Below are 14475 nucleotides of genomic sequence, written 5' to 3'. Positions count from 1 at the left end.
TCAAACCCACTTTCTATTCACATACCCTCTGCTTACAACAGCAGTGAAAAGTGAGCCCTCCATGCACCAGTGCAGCACTCTTTAGACCCTGTACAGAAAGCTACACCCCCACTCCCAAATCAAACAAGCAAATAATAAAGAAATGCTCACCAAGTTAAAGGCAGAGTCTGAACTACTTCATTTCAAGATGTGTCAGTGGGACATCTGTGCGGTCAGTAGCTCTTAAATATTATATATATATATATAATATATATATATTATATATATATATATATAAAAAAAAGATCTTCACTGGGGCAGTACTTCAAAGCCTCCACGCAAAACTATTCAAACACTGATACAAATGTCAGGCAGTCATATCCAAACTAAGCTGATAGGAATGAAAGGACATGGTTGTTGGTCAAGTCGTTTTCCTTTTAGGTCATCACTGCAAACTATCTCAGCTTTCTCCTCCTGAGGTAGCCACCACGCTGAGCCTTGTTCATGCGCATGCCAAAGTAAATGACCAGATTGATGGGAACCAGAACAGTGGTCAACCATCCCTGCAAGACACACAAAAAGGACAGTTAGGAAATAAATTACATCAAAACAAAGGCCTGGTGAATTGTTTTTTTGTCCATCACATGTAGATAAAAGACCCATTTAATTCTTAAGTTAACTACACAGATGTGTATACATACAGCTACTACACAAGTTGAATTGTTCACATACTTCAGTTCAAAGCTATATCCACCAGAGGGCAGATCATTGCTAAAAGATGCCTTGCTGGCAGAAATCCTTCTTGAGCTACTACTTCTGATTTTGCACAACAATAAACAGAGACAGTTGAAGAGAGTTTGATTGTTCATCTTGAAGACAACAGAAACAGATGTCAGAAATGGCTGTTGTCATGGTTTGTTCAGTCAGATGCTTACGTCACATTGTGGTATACTGCCCCCACCGTTTATGTTGGTATTGCATCTTCTGAACACATCGCATTCATTTCTGAGGACGTGCACAACTCTAAACAAATGCAAGATATACAGGGTAGCCCTGAATCAAGGCCTGTAGGCTGGTGGTATATGTGAAAATAGTCCTGTTCTTACCATGACTGCATGGGGGAAATAACCATTGGTCTGGTCCTGCAGCCCCACAGTGGTCACCTCAGCAGCTACATAGCGGTCAGGAGTGGGCTTGTCCAGAGTGGGTTTCCTGATCTTTGTCATCTTGGTGGCCACAAAGAAAGGCAGCACACTCTGCAGAATTAAGAGACTTTTAGACCAGACACTTATCCTTCTGGGCTGCAACCAGAACCCCAAATAATACTATTAGTGAAACTGATCTGTTGTAGAAAGTGAGATGAAAAAAATCTGACCTGGATGATCAGCCCCTTGCACTTGTACTCTGCTTGGAGTCCGCGGGAGAAGAAGTCAACAAAAGCCTAAAATACAAGTTGTAAAATTTTTAAACTTAAAAATTCACTTATCATAGGTAGTAGATTATTAATCTATACAGTCAAGTCCAAAGTTTAGTTGGTATGATCGAGTAAGGAAATTGCCAAACTATGTTGGACTCCAGCCTCCCTGCTCTAATAGGGATGAATATTAATATCAGAATTGCATTGGTTGAAAACAACACCCAACAACAACACCACCCACACACACACACCCAATAACAAAAAAAAATACATATATAAAAATTTCTCTTTTCTGCATGGGACCGATATTTAGGTGAACAAGTTCCACCTGAGGTGAACTGGGTGCATTAGAGCTAGGAGAACATTACAACATGCAGGGTAGAGTTACTTCAGGACCAGGATTGTGAGCCACTACTCTAAATAAGGTTAACATGGAACCCAAGGCTCCCAGTCCCTGTTCTGTAAACCCCATACACAAATGTGTTTTCCTGTATCTACTATGCCTGATTCAGCTCAATTCAACTAAAATTAACAAGCCACTTATGTGCTGCGACAGGTGCGTTAGAGTATGGAAAACAAAACTGCAGAGCCTGGGGTCCCCAGGAATGACTTTGGCAACCACTGATATTAACCATGAACTCATCAATGGAAGTTGCCGTGATCAGATATGCAAGTAGGGTTGTGGAGATGGGGATCCACTTGCCTTGGTGGCGGAGTAGACAGTCAGCAGTGGAACTGGGTACATGCCGCTGGCAGAAGAGATGTTGAGGACAACACCTTTAGCTCTGAAAAAGACAGAATGAGTTATAGCTTACTGTGCTCAGCCAAAGTAAGTATCACATTGAACAAGCCCACCAGAGAGGCTAAAAACAAGAATCTACACCCTGACAGCGCCATAACAGACTGACGACAACACACACACCACACACACAAACTAATTATGATCGCCTTGTGTGTTGCCATGGCACCAGCTTTCTCACGCAGTACCCCTGCAGCTGCAGTAGCATGCTTTAGAGAGCTGAGGTTGGTCCCATTTGTACAAAATTTTCCCAGCTCCATGATTGGCTATATTGAGTCATGTGTGACTCCAGGGCCAATCAGGGAAATGCATTTGTTACTCAGCTTGGCAAGCCATTTCCAATTTTGCAAAAAGAGTGTGGGAAATTGGGGAGGGGGGGGTGGGGGTAAATGGTGGACAGTAAGTAAAGGTTTTTACAGATATCTTTACTACAATGCTTTTTGTATTATCTTCAATTTTAATGATTAGGAATTTCAACTTGCTTTTAACTCTTATACTCAATGCTTAGTTAGTTTTAAGAGGATTCCTAGGACTCACCTAGCTTCCATTCTGGGCAACACCAGACGAGTCATCTGATGAGAGATTCAGAAACATTACTACAGAATAGCAGTAAATGGAGGAGTACATGGCCAAAATGATTTAAAATAACATTAAATTAGACACAGGAGTTTTTAATTTGCTTTGAAACGGCAGACGTAAATGGAAATACTTACTTGGCACACTGAAGTGATATTAACGTTGATCATTGTGTTAATGAACTAAAAAAGAAAGGAGATCATGGGTGTGAGACAACAAGAAAACTATAAGTACTTGTCAGTAATTAAACTACTGAGGACCTATTAAGTTTGCAGACAAAAATAGTGGAAACACCAGATGAAGTGTCCACTGAATGGTTGTTTAGGGCTTTAGGGAACAAAATGCAGTTTTTCTGCTCCAAAGAACTCTGAGATCTGAGTGTAGCCTCAGCACTAAACATTAAACAAATCAGCAAGTTTAAGATTATACACCATAAGTGTATCATAATTCTTACTCACATTGTCCAGATCAGGGATGTGCAGGAAGAACTCAGGGTACGGATAAGAGATGCCAACATTGTTCACTGTTAGGAAAAGGAAAAGGTTTACATCATATTGGAAATGGAAAAAAGATCTAATGAAACATCACACTGTAGAAAGTGAGAAAATCTTCCCAGTATGAAAACAAACCAGGCAAACACTTTCAATACAATTTAATATACAAAAGAATATTAAAAAAAATAATAATAAAGCAAAAATTAAGGTTCAAGCGAATCCAAACTCACCAAGGACTCCAATTTCCAGGCCTTCAAGTGCTGCTTCAATCTTTGGATAGATGTCAATCTTACCAAAATCTACAGCAACTGTCTTCGTCTCCACCTTAAAGCGACTTTCTGTGAGACAAATTAAACAATTATCAGTTTGACATTTTTGACAATATGACATGTTCATTAAGCAGCACCTGTAGGTCACTGTGTGGAAGAACACATTCTACATATGAGACAATCAGCCTTTCTTGTTCTGAACATCGTCTTTGACTTTCCTATTGCAGGAGTTCCATTCTTTGCCAGTGTACTAAAAATAGCTTGCAGAGGACAACACTGGTGGTTCAGAATGGGCTGTTTTGGACAGCAGGGGGAGCTGTGCATCAAGAAATGAGCCACTCTGCTTCCTACACCCCTCCTCTACTTCAGCTGACATGCCTGCAGCAATTAGAATGTATTGTCCAAAGACTCATTTGTCTGAACCCTGTTCGAGGGAGTTATGAGAGGAAAATTCCTCTGATCTATCACGGTGTAGAGTGCCATTATTTGAGGAGGCACAATGGAGACAGAGCTGGCTTTGGGGTGGGGAACTGCAGGCCAGTGAACATGATTTAATAGGACTATTATGTTAGCAAATATGAAATCTATTTTGAGTGAAGGTTTCCAGCTTTAAATAGCTTCGTGACTGTAGCAAAGTGGTCTTGGTGACTCCAAGCCCACGCATTGCCAGGGCATTTGGTTGAGGCGTGAGCAGAGAATGCCAGGTTTGGCAGGGAGAGACCCAGCTCGTGACTACCCATAACCCCCCGCTCCCCCCCTCCCTCCTTTCGGTGAGACTTCAGCACGACTGTGGTTATGGCAGGCTGGTAGATGCAGAGCCCCTTTCCATTTTTCCACCAGCTGCTTTATTTCTTCCTCTCTCTCAAACACCCGCTGAGGAGGAATAAAACAAAAGTACATAAAGTAAGATGCCACAAACCCTAGAAAACTTGGATGTTGGAAATTTGCTCAGGTTTGTCTACAGACAAATAAAACCTTTGCTGATATTCCAATAAGAGGAACCAACAATGATTTAGAGCTTAAACACACATGGAGTAAAGGCTGTATTAATTAATTATTCAGAGAACGCACAAGAGGGGCCAGAATTACATCTCTTCACCAGGGAAAGAGAAGGCCCCACCATTCTCACACACACACACACACACACACACACACAGTCCCTCTTCATTCAGCCTACTGAGATAGAGGGAGTGGCAGAGAGAGAGCGCTCAAGTGAACTGGCAAAGTCCATAGCGACTGCACCCTCCCATTCAGAAAAAGCAGGGCAGGCTCTGTGAAAGAGTGACTAGACTGGTGCATCTAACAGAAAAACTAGATTCTAAGTTATTGTTTCAGAAACAGTACTTTAAAAAAAAGCCATCAAAAGCAATGGCCACTACGAAAACAGGGACAATGAGAAGCATGAAAGTCTGGCTACGTGCAAAAGCGAATCAAAGGGTGTGCAGCGGGGAGGGGTGCAGACGTCAACGAGCGTTTAGACGGAGATCCTCATCTTCCTACACCCCGTGCTCTCAACCCCGAAAATTTCCATGACGACAGTCATCAGAAAGGATTGCAAGTCTTACAGGGATGGGAGTGAATGTAAAAAATGTTTATGGGCTGGAGGGGTAGGGGGGCCTGGGACAACAACAATAATATTCAGCTGGAGAGGAATTATAAAGTGGTACCTTAACTCTAAAGAGTGAAGATGGTGGGATTAGACCACCTATCCCCATATTACTGTTGTAACAGAACGTCACATCTCCACATTGGTCATGAAACATTCATAAGGTTAAAGGCAGCTAATATTTTCAAATGGTTTAAAAAAATTGATTAGACAGTTGCATGGTTTAGAAATGACAGTGACTATAGGCTCAGACAGGCTCCAGACAAAGTGTTGAAGGAGTTTCCGTGGTCAAGCTGAAAAGTTGAGCGCATCTTAAATTTCCAATTGGATGGTGGGCAGAAGTAGTGAAAATTCGTTATATTTCATTAGGGAATATCCAATGTATGTGTTTGCATCACAGGCCTAGGCTAGGTGTCAATGGGACCTCTTTTGGAGGAGATGCACAAAGGGCACCTGGAGCTCCATGTGGTGCCTAGACTGTGCGCTCCTGCCAGGCTGCATTAGCTCTCTGGCCAGTCAGCTCTCCAGGCCCCCCACCCCGCCTTTCAGGACAGCACTAAAAATAAACTCTGCTTCATTAACATTAGGAGGACTGTCCGTCATTCAGAGAGTTAGAGAGGGGTTCTGGTTCGTTCACTCAGGTGCGCATGTGTGTGTTTGCGGGAGGATGCACAAACTATAAAAAAAATAATAATAATTAAAAGAAATACACACCGAGGGACCCTGCAATGTCGTCAAGCTTCTCTTGAGAGCGACTGATGAGCATCATGGAGAATCCTCGTCGAGCAAGCTGTAAAACATGAAATAAATCAGAAATTCTATAACCCTACAAATTACATCATGTGCATTTACCCAACTGTGACAAACCTACTTACTAACTTAAAAGGTATTGAATTCAAACAATCAAATACAGCAGATCATTGCTGTCCAAAAGGAAAACACAAGTATCATCTAAATGGAAATTTTACAGGAGAAAACAAAATGTTCTTTACATTTAGTGGAGGTGAATTCAAAGAGACTTTGTTCTAATAATTTGAGCTTTTCTATTTGTCAGTTCATCATTACATTTTTACACAGTGTAAAGGGCTGCTGTTGTGCTCAAATTGTGTATAAAATTAAAAGAGAGATACTTGCCTTTTTTTTTTGGACAGCAATGTTATAGGAGGCTTACAACTATGGATAGATCCCCTTTATGCTTTTTCATAGCTTAGATGTGTTCTGCCCAGAATTCAGCTTAAAGTCCAACCCAAACTGCTAATGTTGGGTGGTACCATTACCATTATGCCAATAACACCACACTGTTTGGTGGTTATTAGTTTCTATTCATCATAAGCTCATGTTTGGTCAAGTAACCTGCCCTTGGCATGTTCATTCAGCTACATTAACACACTAACGCCAAATGTCTAGCATTTTTGATGAAGTAAACAATTTTGCAACAACTTCAGAAATTTGTTTGAGACTTCTTGAAAGTATATGTTGGCATGTAAGCAGAGAGGCCTCTTCTTCATGAGCAGTGCTCCAGTCGCCCTCCCTCCCGTGGCCTCGGAGAGAAACCCATCTCCTGTGATGAGTCACTGTGCTTTCCGTGGAGGGAGAGAAATAAATAAGTAGAGGAACCCTTACCTCCTCCGCATAGGATTTCCCAATTCCATCCGTGGCTCCCGTCACCACTGGAAAAGAAGATGGAGAGGAAGAGGTCAGGAGAAATGAACATTTTCCTCACACACAGGTACAGAGGTTGAAATGCTTTACTTTAAACATATTTCTTAAAGGCCAAGGCTGTGATTAGCCACCTCTGTCAAACAAATGAGAAGACAGATTTCTGGATGCATCTGGCATAGGCCACAACTCCTGAGCCACTTTCACTACACTAGACATGCTATGAAGGCCTTGAAATAAAAGCCTGAAAAAGCCAGTCACATTGGCTCCAGGTTGCATTGCCATCTTTGAGTGAGAAGATGCAGGTCCAATCAGAATCACTACAGTTGGCAAGGCGGTTTTAGTCCTGGAACAATTTGAACAAAATGCATAGCAGGTAAATAGCTTTCCTGTACTTTATTAAAATACTGAGCTAATTCTGGTGTGACTGTAAAGCTGTTTTTGGTAATTCCTGTCTGTAGTTTGGCTTAAGCCAATGGCCTCCATCTTTTTCCACAATGTGGCTGCATTTAAGAGGAGGAGGTAACATGAAAATGCAGGTTCACTGTACTCATTCACTTATTCATTTTGAAAGCTGTGGAGACAAAATCAAAAAGGGACACATGCAGTATTTGCCATGTTGCTCACACTTAACACTCAACTGGTGAAAGACTGATCCAGGCAGCGGTCATTCACTAGAGCAAAGCTGTCGGCTAAAAAGAGAGAAAAGAAAGGAGGGAGGGAGGGAGGGGAGTGATGACGTCCGTAGAGCCCAACAGAAAGGGAGGGGTGAGGAGGGATCCTAGGGACTGCCAAAAATAGAAACAAGAGGAGAGGAGGAGAGAGGGAGACTGCGCAAAGTCAAGGGATGAAGAGGGAGAACTCGATTCACTAGCTATTTTTAAACCCATGTTAAGAATCAAACGCTCTCTGGCTCGAAAAACTTCAATGGGCTCCACTGCACTGAAATCTGATCAGGAGCTGCAAGTGTGAAAAAAATTATTTTGAGGCTATTACAATCAGAGAACAGTATAGCATCAAACTTGCAGGGAATAGGTAAACAAGGAGTTTGTATGTACCACTGTGAATATTAAACACTGCTTACAATCCAGATCTTCCATTTACTTTATTAGGACAAAGAGATGAAACTCAAGCTTATGAAGCTTGTAAAATCATTTAATCAGTAGATTCATCACCAAAATTGTCACCTGCCAGGTGAACAGTCCTGGCTACATAACATTCTTGTGGTTACAGAGTGAAATCAAGGTTAAAATCTTGGTCTTGCATCAGTACATTGGATTCTGCACATACAGCATTCCTGTGCAGATTGGTTCCTGTAAACATTGCTCAATTTGACAGGTCAGAGCTACAGGAATTTAAGGTCACACAGTTGCATATTTTCATGTATAGAGGAATATAGGCACATGATGTAAGGTCAAAAGTCTCAATACACCACAATGCTCACAAGAAGAGGAGTTTGTTGGTCAGGTTAGGTCACAAGATTGACTCCTTTAAACCTCAGCCATGCCTTATTCAACACTTAAAAATAAAGAAGCATAAAGGTCTAATTACCAACCATAATTTCTATAAACAACCATTATATGCTTAAATGGTTCTTTGCATGGTGAAATCGTTCTTCAGATTGATGGAGAATGTGTTGTATATGGTTCCATATAGAACATTTTTGAAAATGGTTATATATATAGCACCAGAAAGGGTTCTGCTCTTTTTATGCCCTTAAGCTTGTAACAATAGCAGAACCACTCAAAAAGGTTCTATATAAAATTACATACAACACATTCTCCATCAATCTGAAGAACTAGTTTACCACGCAAAGAACCATTTAAGCATGAAACGGTTATGATTCTAAATAGAACCATTCCCTTTACTAAAGAACCCCTGAAAAAAAAAAAAAAAAACACATATTAAAGAGAGTGTACACAACATGGCTTTGATGATTAGTGATACCATTCATCACTTCAACTTAAATCAATTTAAATGGACAAATGTATTCTATTTGTTATTAACAGTTCAAAACAAAAACAAAAACTATACTGATCTATACAAGTCAATAAAAATCCAAAAGAAACTGCTCTAATGGAAGCCTCCCCCTAGCCAAGCCCACACCAGCGTTCCCGGCAGGGCTTAATTGCCCTCACGTGAGCAGTGCCATGGAGAGGATCTACGCAAGCTGCTGCGTGAGTACTACGAGAAGCACTGACGCTCGACCAGGGACATGATTCGCACGCTGCATACAAAAAGCTGAGCCTCCATTCATGTGTGCGAGTGCACAACTCTCTCTACCAGTGGAGACAATAAGAGAAAGGATAGGTGCAACAGGAGGGGCTACACTGGCCATTAAACACCAGTGAAAATGGGGCTTATGAGAAGAAATCAGTAATTCTGTGATTAACTCAGTTCTCATTCCCCCCCATACTTGTCAGCTTTAAAGGCTGTGCAGACGAGGTCGTCTGGGTCTGCTCACGAACATCACATTCAGAAATATGGACTGTCCCAGCATCGCACAGGCGCACTGGCCCTGCTCCCGTTCAATCTTCCTAAGCTAAAAAAAGCAGCGGAGTGAGTAAAAATAGCTGCTGCGTCTGGAACAGCCACTACACCTGAATACCAACAACATGCTGCCCTCCCTCCATCCCTCCCCCTCAAACCCCTCCACCCCACCCACACTCTGCTTTCCCCAGCAACCCAGCTCACCATGGAGCTCTTGCTGCACTACATTAGTGCCAGAAAAGCACTCGAAGCCCTGCTGCAGAATTCTGCTCTATTCAACAGGGCATTTCCACTTATTCTCCTCTACCTAAAAGGAAACATCGTGATGAACTGGCTCGTACATCACTGTGGAATTCTGTGGCACACTGGTTGTACACAAATAGAAACCATATAATAAAGCTTGATTAGATCTGTGGTGTATTATATAAGGTGTACTCATGACTCTCAAACAGGATCTTACTGTATGCAATCTGTCGCATCCCCCCTCACCTCCCTCCAAACCCAACCCCCCACCAAAAAAAAGAAAAAAAAAAAGGAATGAGCTCGTCCATCTTTGGCTCAGTTTTTCTGCAGAATGCTAAAACACCCACTCCTGCACCTCCTCCCACTCCCCAAAGCAGCAGATCACGCTTTAAATAGCATAGGCCTGTCACATGGCCAGGAGAAAAACTACACAGCAGAGCAGTTCAGCACCCAAAATAGCATCGCTACTCAGATAAAAAGGTGGAGTTTTTTTAAGAGGCAATGTCAGAAATAGTACCGAGAAGTCACGTTTTATATATATATCAATAGTTCTCCTCCTTTCCCAACCCCATTTTCTCTTCTGCGAAAAACCAAAATTAGAATAGACCAAAAATATGGGGTTTATAAAAAGCTGCACTGCTATTTCTATGGGGAAGATGCAGTCTTGGCAGGGACTCTTAAGAATAGTTGTTTGCCTTGTGAAAGCCCTACACATCACGCAGGCTTGAAGAACAGGTATAGCGAGGCTGTAAAGAACCTGTTCAGGGGCACCAAGGTGACTGCTTTTGCATAAATTTTCATTCCTGCTGTCAGGTACAGCCTCCCTGAAAGTGTCAGATTTGGACAAGCAAACAAAAAACAGATGACAGCTTAAGCTAGACACTACAATAGTGAGAATGTGCATGGGTTTCACCCCATTTGCCTTTTTATCCATACTGTTATTAAAATATATCTCTGTCCAATTAGGCATCTAATGTATTAGACGCCCAGCTAAATCAAACATTTGGAAGGGGTTATGGACAAAGTGTAATATTAATGCAACAAAGTGCATAAACTGATTTCAGAAGGGAAATGCCAGATGGAAGATTCCCTTTTCCTGTAAATAAATAAATAAAAGCGACTGAGTCGTGACAGAGAAGAGAAAAGGGAGGGAGGGGGTCTTGGAGGGCAAACAAGTGAGCGAGCGGGAGAGAGGGAGAGAGAGAGGGAGGGAGGGAGGGGTAGGGGGGGAGAGAGAGAGGGAGGGAGGGAGGGGTAGGGGGGGAGAGAGAGAGGGAGGGAGGGAGGGGTAGGGGGGGCGGGCGAGAGAGAGAGAGAGAGAGAGAGAGAGAGAGAGAGAGAGAGAGAGAGAGAGAGAGAGAGAGAGAGAGAGAGAGAGACACTTTAGTGATGGAGATACAGAGCGAGATGGAGGCTCAGACGGAGAGAAAAAGAAGAGGAGGAGAGAGAAGGGGAGGGGCTGCAATTTTACCCAGTATCCCTTTGCAGCACGTGGCAACGAGCGTGTTGGTCACATGAATGGCAGTGCTCTCTTTGAGAAGCCCCCCCCTTCCACTCTGTTTAATAGCAGCCCCCCAGCCGCACCCCCCCTCTATCTCTGAGCCCTTCCGCCTCCACAGCACAGGAGCCAGTCACACTGTCACCATTCACAGCACACCAAGCCTGCACATTCACAAACATGCAGCCAGAAACACGCACACAGTTGACATTCACTCACTTACAGACACAGGGGAATACATTTCATTCACATGTGCCTTGGCCTGCTATGAATGGGAATTCAGCTATTCACAAACTACAGAACTTCTCCTCTATCCCTCTTTCACAGCTTCAAACAGCTGATGCTCCAACGTTTGTGTGTTGTTGTTTGAGTTAGCAAAAGTGAGACGAAAAGCAGTCCTTGCAACAGTGACAAAATTAGAACTTTCCTATGAACATCTAAAGCCTGTATAATCCCTATACTTACTGTACTGCAGCTACCACAAAGCATGCTAACTGATTCAATATTACAAGGGTTAGCGTACAACATACATTTAGGGGAATTAGAGTATGTTACTTATAAGGGCCGAGCCAATACAAAACACCAATCAGAGGCCACAGAGAGAATGGTAACCTATTCTGAACTAATACTGTCCTCAAAGTTGAGGTTAGCCAACCCTCCCTTCTAAAAAAAGAACCCAAACACACAAAGTCTTACACCGAACATGACTTTCAACCCCCAGATGGGTGGGGGGATATGAACAAACCCAATTGGACATAGGCATCCTTATATAATCTGTGATACAGTACGACATGTGAAGGAAAATAGAGTGGGGGTGGGCTTCAACTGAAGACTCGCATGTCTGTACGAGACTCGCATGATGTAACGGCAGTTATCTTCTTCACACAAATATGCTCTAAAGAGTGGCTACACACCTCACCCTCACACGGCCTTACTTCTGCAATAAGGTAGAACCAATAACTACATTTAAACTGCTTTAATAGTTAAAGTAAGTTCAACATCTATAATCACACTGTGTAAAGGTGAGGTTCATTTACAAAGCTGTAAATGAGACAATCATGACAGCACAGGAAGCATTCATTGATTTATGACCTTCACAAGTTGAGGTGCAATGCTGAAACTTCACCGCCAGGGGTCTCCTGAACATTGTGAGCAGATGAGGAATCCCTGTACAACTGAGGGAATACTACATTCTGATGCAGCAGCATGACTCACTTTCATAACCCAAGTTAAAAGAAGAAGAGAGTGTAGCACTGCTGAACAGCCTATCTGTACCTTATGCTCTATGCTCTAAAAAAATCTTGGGAAACCTTCCGTCTAACAGCTTACTGCTTCCCAAGACCTGCAGGGAGGGGAAAAACTTGTTGGTCTGGATGGAGCACAGGCTATTGAAGGTGATGCAGAAGAACCACCCTTGCGTTTGGCAACCTCATAAATTAAAACTATTTGGGTTTGACGAAATCTATCAGAAGGAGCAGGCAGCACATATTGTTTCAAATTAGGTTAAGAAACCACTGAATCTATTAATACATTTAATTCGAATACCAATGGGCAAGACGTCATCCTGCATGAGGAAATCGTGGGGAACCTGAAACCGGCTGTTGCTCAACCTGACAGGACCAGTGCTACAGGAACTACAAGCAGAGCACCTGCATTTCACCCCAACAGTCCACCTGCATCTGAAAGCTCAGAACGTGACGCTCACTGGACGAGAATGTGAGACGAGTCAAACTGGTACCCTGACTCAGTGTTTCAGGGTGTGGCCCGAGCAGATCGCCTCGGAAACGGTATTAAGTGGCACACAGCTCGTCGAAAGGTGCAGCGAGTTGCTTTCAGGCAGCAAAAATCTTAAAAGCCTGCGCTAGAGCAGAAGAAGACACACGTCGTTTTTACCCCGAGCTCAGCTCCCTCTCTTTAACTCTATCTGTGTCATAACCAAACCCGCCGCTAGGGGGGCTTAGCGCTGAGGTGGCTCCAGCCTGCCTCTCTACCAATGCAGGACCAGGTCATACATTTATTATTATTATTTTTTTTTAATACACATCAGTATGAAAAATTATAGCGAAGTAAACGGACTACAAGTCTATCCTTTGGGGATATTTTCCACCAGGCATTTAGCGAAACTATCCCGAGCGGCTCTGAAAAAACCTCCCCTCAGCAGCCGCACGTGGTATGGACCCGCATTATAATTGAGATTGGCGTTTTAAACTGCGTCATGTTGCCAAAACCAACCTAAAGCGTCCTGCCTCATGAGCTGAGCTGTTGCGGTCGGGATTACGTGGCCATAAGAAACCCACCAAGTCATTTTTCTGTCCACTAAAACACCGAAGCGTTCACTGAAAAAAAGACTGACGCCGTGTTTGTCAGGAGACGCGCAGCGCCTGAGCACAGACGGGAAACTGGATAACTGGGTCAGGCTAGGCCGATCAAACCCAGGACGGGCAACCCTGGAGGAACTGGGTGGAAAATTAAAGTCTATAAAATATTTCTGGTCACCTTTACCGGTGATGTCCACGAGCTCTAACTTCTCATTCTTATTATTTACGCTTTAAAATGTTTGTGTAAATATAATTACCTTATAAATTAAACTGACTGTTCCAATTAATGATTTACCCCCAATATTAAGGCTAAATAGGGAGCCTGTTTCTAGACAGCTGGCTTTTCCAGCCATGATTTAGTCTGACTTCATCTCAGTGAGTCAGAAGCTGCGATTATGTGCGCGCAATCCGTGGATGTATGGCGCAATCTGTCAACCTGAGACCCTTACCGCCTCTTTATGGACCATTCGGGTGAACGTGGAGTGCTTAATTTCTCAATTAGACTAACCTGGCGGGGCTTTTTTCTTAAATTAAAAAGAAAAATCTAGATGTACTTAATTTTATCACCACAAACATGTAAAACCACATTTTGACTCTAACCACAAAATGACTCTGTTGCGGCAAAAAATGACCAAAAAGTTCAATTAGTGTTAGTTCCTAGCAAAATCCGCGAAGTTCAGTCAGTTTGAGCTGAGCGCTCAGTCGCGTTCAGATGTTGACTCAGCTGCTGAACTGAAGGGCTCCTCCGCTGTGAATGAACGGATTGAACTCACCTGCCCATTTGCCCAGTTTGGGGGAGAGCAGGTCTCCGTTGCCCAGCACCCATATCCTGAAGCCGGAGAGGAGCCGGTAGAGGATCCAGAGAGTCAGGGAGGCCGTGGTGAGCGCCCCGACCCACAGCAGGGCAGCCTCGGCCCCAGGCAGTACCTTCTCCAGCTCGCTGATCACCTCCATGCGGACGGCAGCCTGACCCACGAAAATTAGGCGACGTGCACTGATTTCACAGCCTACAACGTGCGAGCCCCTTTATAAGCAGGTTGTGGCATCACACCCCCACAACTCCTCTAACATACTAGTCTGGCCGGATTTAAGTGCACACCCCCCACCTACTCGCTCGCCGCCCCGGG

General features: G+C 43.3%; 1 protein-coding gene across 1 annotated transcript; it reads right to left on the bottom strand.

The window, feature by feature from the left end:
- Positions 1–289: 289 nt before the first annotated feature.
- hsd17b12a (hydroxysteroid (17-beta) dehydrogenase 12a) lies at positions 290–14398 on the bottom strand. Its single transcript, XM_036576212.1, has 11 exons — positions 14122–14398; positions 6764–6810; positions 5855–5930; positions 3496–3603; positions 3230–3294; positions 2909–2953; positions 2733–2767; positions 2100–2181; positions 1355–1420; positions 1086–1235; positions 290–542 (listed from the first exon to the last, which is right to left on the bottom strand). The coding sequence occupies exons 1-11, from the start codon at positions 14300–14302 to the stop codon at positions 435–437; spliced, it is 963 nt and encodes a 320-aa protein (XP_036432105.1). The 5' UTR covers positions 14303–14398; the 3' UTR covers positions 290–434.
- Between the last annotated feature and the right edge of the window lie 77 nt (positions 14399–14475).

This window comes from Colossoma macropomum, unplaced genomic scaffold (assembly GCF_904425465.1).
Source record: "Colossoma macropomum unplaced genomic scaffold, Colossoma_macropomum, whole genome shotgun sequence".
NCBI classification, from domain to species: Eukaryota; Metazoa; Chordata; class Actinopteri; order Characiformes; family Serrasalmidae; genus Colossoma; species Colossoma macropomum.
Note: the sequence above shows the minus strand (reverse complement) of the source record. Positions and strands in the feature narration are given on the sequence as shown.